Source organism: Thermobia domestica, chromosome 7, assembly GCF_964235325.1.
Source record: "Thermobia domestica chromosome 7, izTheDome1.hap1.1, whole genome shotgun sequence".
Classification (NCBI taxonomy): domain Eukaryota; kingdom Metazoa; phylum Arthropoda; class Insecta; order Zygentoma; family Lepismatidae; genus Thermobia; species Thermobia domestica.
Window position 1 is genome coordinate 136196485 of NC_137460.1, and position 10273 is coordinate 136206757.

General features: G+C 35.4%; 1 protein-coding gene across 1 annotated transcript in view; it reads left to right on the top strand.

The window, feature by feature from the left end:
• Positions 1-2359, top strand: part of LOC145690410 (ATP-binding cassette subfamily G member 4-like) — a 271793-nt gene extending 269434 nt beyond the window's left edge. The window contains exon 11 of the mRNA XM_081765255.1: positions 1877-2359. Within this exon, the coding sequence (XP_081621381.1) occupies positions 1877-2257 (381 nt within the window). The 3' untranslated portion in view covers positions 2258-2359. The remainder of the gene's footprint in view (positions 1-1876) is intronic.
• Positions 2360-10273: the final 7914 nt, after the last annotated feature.

Here is a 10273-nt window from a genome sequence, read left to right on the forward strand (position 1 = left end):
TTAACTCTATGGCTTATGGAACCTAAAGGTTCAATGTCACATTCACAAAAGTTCTCCATTAACTTTCGTGCTTAGCCAACCGGATCCAGTTTCTATTTTGTACTGCGCCTAAGTCTTCCTAGGACGTTTTCCGGTTGGATTTCCAGTAAAAACTTTGAAATCGTTCCTACTTTCTTCTCCTCTGGCCACAACACGTGCCTACCTGAGCTTTCTAGACTTGATGACCCTAACAATGTTTGGCAAACCGTATAAATTATAGTTCTTCGTGATGAAGTTTCCGCCATTCTCCATTCCCGTTCCTTTTGGGTCCGAATATTCGTCTCAGGATTTTATTCTCAAATACTTTCAGTCTGTGTTCTTCCCTCAGAGTAAGCGACTATGTTTTACAACCATATATTACAACAGGAATGATTATTGTTTTATATATTTCAAGATTCAAATTCCTCAACAGAATTCGCGACGACAAAAGATTTTGAACTGAATAATAACACGAATTCCCTGCTTTGGGTCGACACTTAATTTATTCGTGAAGTGGTCTGTCAATACTGATCCTAGATATTTGAAAGTATATAACAAGAATAAAAATAAAAATATCTGTAACTTATGTTGTAAGTCAAGTAGAAGAAATCACTGATTTTTAAGGTGCGGACATTATGCGAGTCATTTTGTGAGCATTACGTGAGCGCGGATATTACTCGAGCGTATTTGGTATATATAAATAGAAATCATGTGACACATTTTTCTTACAAGTGCGAGAAATGATCAATATATTACACTTATATATGTCTGGCTTAATAATTAACATTAAATAAAACATAAAATTATGCGGTCTTACTACTTAATTGTACTGTAAAAATTCTTAAAATAAAAACTAATCCCAGCTTTTATTTAAAAGATAAATTTACTCTCTCTCTCTGTCTCTTTTGTTTTTATTAATTAAAAAAATAATCATATCCCACACTTTTTCCCAAAAAACTATTTCGTGGACACAGTGATTATTCGAAAATTAAGCGGAACCAATTAGAAGCAACATACAAAAAAAAAAAAAAAAAAAAAAAAAGTTCTGTACACCGACCCCCAGTGTATGGATTCAATGTAGTTTGTTACACAGAATCCAAATTTTGAAAACCCCAGGATGAATGACCATGTCATTTTTTTTTTTTTTGTTATGAGCGAAAATGTTGAGCAATTTTGGATAAGGAGAATATATGTAACACACCCATACAAAAAGGAAAAAAAAGTTGTGCAGCGGACCCCAGGGTATGGGTTCAATGTATTTTGTTACACAGAATCTAAATTTTGAAAACCCCAGGATATTTGACCATGTCATTTTTTTGTTATGAGCGAAACTGTTGAACAATTTTGGATAAGGAGGATATATGTAACACCCATACAAAAAAAGTTATATTCAGCGGACCACAGAATCCAAATTTCGAAACCTTAGGGCGATTGACCGTGTTAATTTTGTTTTTTGGGCGAAAAACTTGTCTTCTCATCCAAAATCGATCAAATTTTTCCCCCATAAAAAGAAAGTACGGTCAATCGTCCTGGGGTTTCGAAAGTTGGATTCCTCGTAACAAAATACATCGAAACCATACCCTGGGGTCAGGGCATAGAACTTTTATTGTATATATATATATATATATATATATATATATATATATATATATATATATATATATATATATATATATATAATGTGTGTGTGTGTGTGTGTGTGTGTGTGTGCATGTGCATGTATTTTATTCCTTCTACTTTATTTCTAATATGAATTGTATCAATTTTATTCACATCTACATCCATGTAAGCAATTTGAACTTTGTATGAAAATTGTTTTTCATGTTAAACATTTACTTTTTTTTCTCTCGTTTTACAGAATGCGTGCCTGGTAGCATCAGTATTACATTTACCTTTGCTTATAATGGCTCTCTATGGAATAGATTTCAACCACCTGCTGAACAGTACCTGGAAAACAATTATGCAGTTGAGTTTTGTTCGACTAGGATTAGTTGGACTTACAAATTCCATCTACGATGGCCGTGGCCCAATGGATTGTTATGAGGAAGAGTATTGTAAATTTCAATATCCTTCTTTCGCCCTCAAACTTCTTGGTCTCAGAGATACTGACTACTGGACACAAATCATAGGCTTGTGTGCCAATGTTGTGTTCTATAGAGTATTAAGTTACGCTGCTTTGCGATGGCGAGTCGATCATTCAACTCATATTTATAAAAATTTATTACGAGGACCTTCGTAATCGATACACAATACTATGTATAAATATAATTTTATATATATTAATGTGTGTTTTATATATTTGTATTCATATTTAAAATAAATAACGTATATTTAATGTTCATACTTTTCTTTTTATTTAAAGAAGTCTACTCAATATGGGATATAAAGTGAAAATCTATTTATGGCAACTCCTAATATTTTCAGTTAAAATCTGTCGTCTCAAAAAGATGGTCTTGTTAAAAATGGCTCAATTACTTACCAAGGATTTTGAAATTTGAGAGTAAAACCTAAATTTGTGGAGATGCAATTGAATACTAAGGGATATATTACTTCCTAGTGTTTCCACCCACATAAACTTCTCTAATGTACTATAAGTCACATTATAGTATTACTAATATATGAACTTTTTCTCTTATTTTGATGTCAGGAATCACCTCTTATAGTTTGTCGGTATAGTTCATTAATACCTTTATATATTGAAATTGCAACTGGCATGCAATTTATTTGTATGTGTATTTTATCGATTCATAGAGAAACAAAACTGAATGAAACATTCGAAGGTTGCTAGACAATTGTTTTTAAATAGGGATGTATTGAGCCATACAAGGGAAGTATACGGCGTATACCAACCTAATATTTTTATAGTCCAGCGTATACTTACCTTAAATTTTCGAAAGAACAAACATATACGAAGGCAACAACGTCGCCTACCAAGTAACCATTCGCGAAGAAATATTGCGCGAAAACGTGCCAGCTATTTTGCCTTATTGTGCGTTTTAATGCTGTACGTAAGATCAAACAAACAAGCCGTAAAACATGGACAAGCCGTAAAACCCATGCAATCCAAATAAAATTGAAGATACTCGAAAGATCTTGAAAAAATATGTGGTAGGTTATGTAATTATTGAAATACTACTGAAAAACTTATTTATGTAGTTCTTTGAAGATAATAGTGCTAAGTAGCTGACGTAGTCGTACTCCTTACTTTATATACAGTAGAAATAAAATTCTTACACTGGCCAATACATCGGAAACCACTTCATACTGGTTGCATAACCATTATTTTTAAATTTTGATGTTTTGCATATATATATATATATATATATATATATATATATATATATATATATATATATATACGATAGTATGTGTCTTTGGTAAACAACGGTATAACATTAAATGTCACATTCTTTCATTTTAGCCACGGAAGACCTGTTTCCAACATGATAAATTATGCACCGAATTGTAGGAAAATCAGTATTTACAAGAAATGGAGTATCTCACAAACGAAGATTAGTAAATATACGAAGTAAACACTATCTTACAGGTAATACAGTGACGTTTCATGTGATATTTGCATTATTACGATGCATGATTTTAACCCTGGAATACACACGGGGTTGCTGGAGCACCCCAGACGTTATATTTATCGTCACCGTGGCGCTGTTCTCAGGCACATTGATTGGTGCTTCCGTGTATTCTAATCTTGGAACGTGACATTCACGGTGATGGGTGTGAAGTAAATTGTCTCATTTCAGAAGAGAATATATTCAAGGAGTGGGGTTCTGCCGCACCCCACCTGTGTATTTGCGTACGTGAAAGTCAATTTTTGACGAAATTCGTTTTAGATACTTTGCCTGCATATTTGTTTAATTGCATGATGGAGAAAGTGAATGCAGATTCAAGCAAGTTTACAGACTTTGTACTAAACACTAGAAGAAGATTATGATTCTGAAGGTAATTTCAGTGAGTCCAATGACAATATTGAAGTACAATCTGAAGTCGATGTTGAAATCAATCCAACTGACACGAGTGGCACGGAGGGTAACATCGAAAATGACCCAGCTATAAGGAGATCCTCTATATTAGGGAGAAAAAGTCCTAGATGAAGTTCTTAACTACCTGTTCGGAGTTTCTAAAAGAACTGGGGATGCAGTTAGCTAGACCCTACATACTGGAGTGCTTCAAGAAGAATCTTCCCACTAATTTGTCTACTGGTATCACAAATATCCTTGGTATTCAAGAAGAACCTGTAATCGGTTCAAAATCTAGTCTTCCGTAGCAAGCACGATGTCAAATGTGCCCTAGGAATAAGGGCAGAGAAACTAAATCTTTTCGTATCAGATGCAAAGTGGCTGCTTGTGCTAAGCGCAGAAAGGAAGTGTGCATTTCGTGCAGTAAGGAATAGCTGTGTCTGTTCAAAAATACGTACAAACTATTATTGTGTATTCTTGTAAATGATAAAGTGTAATAAATATGTTTAAGTTCGTGTATTTTAATTTTAGTAGCGTTTAATTATATGGGGTGAACTGCAGTAATATAGCGTGAAGTTTTGAAATGGGTAGACTGGAATTAGATTCGTAGCTAGAGGGTGGCTAGGAGGGGCCCAATCCTCTGAAACTTGCAATTTTTGTTGTATGTATATATGAGTGTAAAGTGAATTTAAGTTACCCCCCCAAAATCTATCCCGCCCTTATTTAAACGATCACGTCTTAGTGTTCTGACTATGCTGTAATGGTTGATAGAGAAATGCTAATTCATGCAATATATTTTTCATACAATGCAAGAAATAGTATAAGAGTGGTTCTGCTTCATATTTCCCGTACATATATGGTTTCCTTACATATGCGATACTCGCACATCGCACATACACGGTATTACTGTTTCAAAGAAACAAATAAAAACGGATAGCTATAGGACGATCTTAAGTGTAACTTCCTCAAATCATAGACAAACTTAAGCACTTCACTCACAAGAACACATATCAGCATACTAATAGAAAACAGTGGAGCAGTAGCTCACAGCCAATTAATGATTTTTACAGAAAAAGTTTTTTTTTTTTTTTTTTTTTAGATTGAAAGTATGAAAAAAAAAGAAACTATACCTCATCTGAGGTCTCCTTCAGTATCGATCTTCGAAAAACTTGCGGATAGCAACGCAACGCAAAAAATATAGCAAGCAATTATAACTGCTATATCAATTATCGAAAACTAAGGTGTAAATTTTACGCTGTGATAACGCAAACCAGTACGCAATAAGGTCCCTGATGTATTAATACTATTCATAATAACATAACATTTTTATTCTCTCTTTTTATTTTCTCGGTCAAAACTCGTTACTGAATGTGAGCTTCTAAATTTTTCATAGTCTCTGTTTTATACTTTCTTCCAAGACCGCATTCTGTCGCTTTTGTTTCGACAAACACCCGAAGGCTAGCCTTTCGTCAACATTCGACCACTTTCGTTGCATCATGAATTTGTGTATAGCTCAAGAAGTTTTCGTCTGCTGAGGATGGCGGGAAAGTGATTGTCACCGCCCCCTTCTCCTAATTCCATGCGAGAAGCGGAAGGCTAGCCGCCGATAGCCTTCAATGCGTTCTTGCTTCGCTTCAACTCGCTTGATATTAAACAGCGTATCATAAAATAAATCCATTTTAATGAAAATAATTCTATCAATATCCAAAAGCAACATTTGAGGCTGATGTATAAATAAATGGAATAGGCTAAGCCTTATAGCCTTAATGGACACTACGTCCCTGGTGAACTGGCACCCCACCTGTGTATTCACGTAAGCTTTTTTTGTCTGTGTATTCTAGGGTTAAGTAAGTACTGTCCTACTGAAATTTTTTAAAAAATATACTTTTTGAAAGAATTTTATTGTTACACAAAAGCTTGTACCCTAATCTACTCTTCTATATAGATTCCACCAATATTAAGGCACTTATCGTATTGTACAACAAGCTTTTAAAATACACCATCATATAAAAATCTGCCGTGTGATTTGACAATCCCTACAGCACGGCCGTTTCGACTTCATCATCATCGTAGTGGTGCTGATCACCTAGATGCTTCTTCAAATGCAGGAACATCTGATAGTCACTTATCAGATAAGGAAGAAATCGTAAAATGTCTCTTTCACGTTTCCGACAACTTTCTGCACCAAGTCGTCAGTGATGGTAGAAGATCGCTAACTTGGTTTCTCATCGTGAACGTTCGTTAGGCCATCTTTAAAGGCTCTAGCCCATTTCTGTTCCATTCCGTTCCATTCCGTGGCGATGAACTTCAACTGCTTTCATGCCTTTAGCATTAAGAAAACGAATCACAGCGCGTATTTCACAGCAGGCGTTATTCTTAATTGGCGGAGGCATTTTAACTACTTACACACAAACGTAAACATGGTGAAATGTTTCCATGATGACGTATGGGTTTGGCAACAGATGTAGGTGCACAGCGCTCATGGACAAAATGCCGACCGCAGTGCTACAGCGGTCGAATTTCAAAACCGTACTCAAAATACACGCATCGTATTATTGTTTTACTCTGTCTTTTCCTGGTTATGCAGGGTCAACATTTGTGATGATTCGCTTCCATCATCCTAAATTAACTCCTAGAAAGAGAGGGGAAGAGAAAGAAAAAGAGAGCTGAAGTAAAGGTTAGTGCCTGAAGTTTGGGAGATGAAACTCTACCTATAAACTCCTCTTTAAATAAATACATACAGTAAATAGAAACTGACACCTGCTCCTAAAGGAGGAAAGGGGACAATTTGTATAATATTCAAATCTCCGATTCTTTATTCAGAAAAGGCACAATGTAAGGATTCCCTTAAGATGGACCTTTTGAAATTCGATATGTAAAACGTCATCAAACATAAGAGAGAACGTTTTTCAGCGTTTTAGAAAAATTAATTTCTAATGGGGAAAGAGACCAATGATATGATAATCTAACTTCCGATTTTATATTCATCCAGTGCCGAAGTTTAGGATTTGCTGAAGTTGGAGGTGTGAAATTTAGTATATAAGGTATTAGTTAGAAACTAGATTCGTGTGAACAGTATTTTAGCGTTTTAGAAAATTCTGCTTCTAAAAGAATAAAAAGAGGCAATTTTTGGTTTCATATTCATTCAGCATTTTTCCCATGCGAAAAACTGGCATTTCTGCTAGTTGTTTATGCCCAGCTTAAGTGTCTTCGGTAATAGAAATAATTGGCGCTGTCTGCTTCATCTTTGGTCCGCGATCAGACTGTACGTGGCGTAATACATGCTGGACAACACCGGAAAATATCTAAGCTCGCACCGGGGAGTGGACCCGAGACAGGGACGTATGCAGGGAGTGGGGTCCTGGGGGTCCGGACCCTTGCCCCCCGAAATTTCGACTTTTGTGTAAATTTAGCCCAATTTTAGGGGCAATTTTAGGAATTTTAATATAAAATAATCTCATATTGAGTTTGGATCCACTTGAAATAAATTCCTCCGTACGCTACTGACCCGAGACAAGTGTACTGAAAGTACACGCGCTAACCATTGGCTAAACGGGAGCTTGCAATAACAACAATAACAACTATCATCCAGTGTTTCTTTCAGAAACAATGTTCCGGGAGGCACACTTAGTATTCCGTAGCGATGGGCGCAAGGGTCTTGGTTTTGCAGTTTTTGCAAGAGTCTTGCATGCAAGACCAAGAACAGGAATCCCGATGCAAGACCAAGACCAAGACCAAGGGGTGCAAGACCAAGACCAAGACCAAGGGGTGCAAGACCAAGACTCTTGCTCAAGAGTCTTGCACAAGTACCGATATTACTTGAATTCTTTATAGAATGTAAAAATGAAGGGGGAAAAATAATTACATCTTTCACTTGAACTTCTTGGCTTCATTAAAAATGCCGCTGGAGTGAATGTGTTCCCAGTAGTTTATGCAATCAGTGTGAGTCGATCTGCCCTTGTGGCATGTAGCTACAGTATGTCGTTTCCAGAATCGGTTCGCGTTTTCTGTAGTTATTACTCGTTTTCAAGCCACCTTGCTCAAACATCTTGCACAAACGTCATCTTGTTCCATGTGAGTTTTTTTTGGACAAACACCGTGTGCGTGGGTTTTTCTCGGGTTTTCCAATTTTCTTCCTACTTTCTTTATTACACCATTTAATTCATTTCTAATCATCACCGTCTCCCTTAGCTTCGGTGCATAATCGTGGGACGTTAAACTAGATATTTAATTTCATTTCAAAACATAATAGTGGTGTTCTTCTTCAAAAACTGAAGAGAAATATAGTATTGAACATCGCTAATTCAGTATACCATAGGTTGCAACTACATGGCCCCGAGGTTCAAGCATCCGTTGTACTCTTAAAATTAATATCGAAATAATATTTTCATGACGTTGACAAAAACTTAGTGCATGTGACCGCAACACACAAAAGACATAGACTGTTGAGTCGTTTTCAATTTTCACTCAAACTATTCTTAAATATCAAGAGGTTTGATTATAATCATTATTATTTTAATTTTTCTTTCTCTTTTTTGGACAATATTGCTAAACGTATCTTCATCATCATCATCTATTCTGCCATTATTGGCAAATCACTTGTTGCAACTGTACGGCTAGTCTCTTCGTCTAGACGTAGCAATTCATTGTTTTAATACCTTCCTTCAACTACAGTCTCCTTCACCTCCTCCTTCTCTTTCCTTCCACCATACCCTCTAGCACGTCCCGCATGATATAGTTTCTCCTCAGCCAATGTCCAAACCACTTCGTCTTCCTCCTCTTAATTACATTTAAAATTCTTCTTTTCTCCCCTACCGCTAATATTTCTAACACCTTCTCATTCGTTTTCCGTTCAACCTAGCTAATTCTCTCCTTTTTCTCCATACCCACGTTTCGAAAGTCTCCAATTTTTTTTTATTTCTTTTGCGTAATGTTCATGTTTCTGCCCCATAGAGTACATATTGAAATCAATAAAACAAAATCTCAATATTTAATTGGAAGTTTGTTCAATACAAAGATTAGGTTGAAAAGAAAAAAATCTGATTCCTTTAGAGGGTAAAACTAATTTTGCAATTCATGGTACTTCAGTAATTTGTGCCGTCCTTATTTTCTGTGCGTCTCAGGGGTAGCCTCCCCAGTTTGGGAACGAGTGGAGTATTGGATCTGTTAAAAAATATAGAAAGATTACGAAACGTTGGGATTTATCTTATAAGTAGTGAAGCGTGGCACCCATTGAAGAAGAAATAAAGGTCATTTCTTATGTTGTACACTCTCATCATACTTACACGAAGGTAAACTATACTCTATTACATTTAGAAACTTACATTTTATTTCCGTTACTATTGGCGCATTGTAGAATTTATTATCCCTTATATGCAGAGTAAAATTTACCTATGAAAAGCATAAGATTTCTTAATGCAATACTTGCAAGACTCTTGCAAGCAAGACCAAGACTAGGTGTGCAAGACCAAGACCAAGACCAAGACTAGTATTCCGGGGAGGCACTGACGATACTATTCTATTCATTGTTACATTATAGACGTATTATTTTGGTCTCCTCTGGGGAAGCACTCTCAGAGCTCCGGGAGAGCAGTGGCCCCAAAAACTTTGTCTGGAAGAAACACTGTTATCATCAACACTAGCTAATTATTACTAAGCATAACCCTGAAACATTATTTTGTTTTTATTCTCAGAAACATGCAGAAAGGATTAGAAAGACACATAAAACGCAATAAGTAAAGCAAACTATTTCAATAGGCAATGGGCCACTGCATTACACTTTCTCGCTCCAACTTCTTAAACTAAATTATGTTATGCTGCAATTTTCACTGAAGCATTTGTTTATAAAGTACAAACATAAATATGTTTTCTGAAAACTTTGTTGGAAGAGCCCTAAAAGAAAACTACTCTTTGTAGACTTTTTCATGAGAAATGACTTAGGCCTACACTATATATTGGAGTTTTTAATGAAATATTTATTAATGAGATATCAATTAAATTACATGAGTCATACCTGAGGAAATTATAAATTAATAAACTGTCGTTTGTGGATATTTTCGTGAGATGTTATTTGCGTAACACAATCGATTTATTAATGAAATATGAACAAAATCGTCTGAGTCGGTTTTGAGAAAAAATATTCAAAACTAAATTCATTCGAACAGTAAACTACAATTGAGGGTTTATTCATGAGAAGTTTAACCTGCATTAAAGGGTTATTATTATTATTATTATTATTATTATTATTATTATTATTATTATTATTATTATTATTATTATTA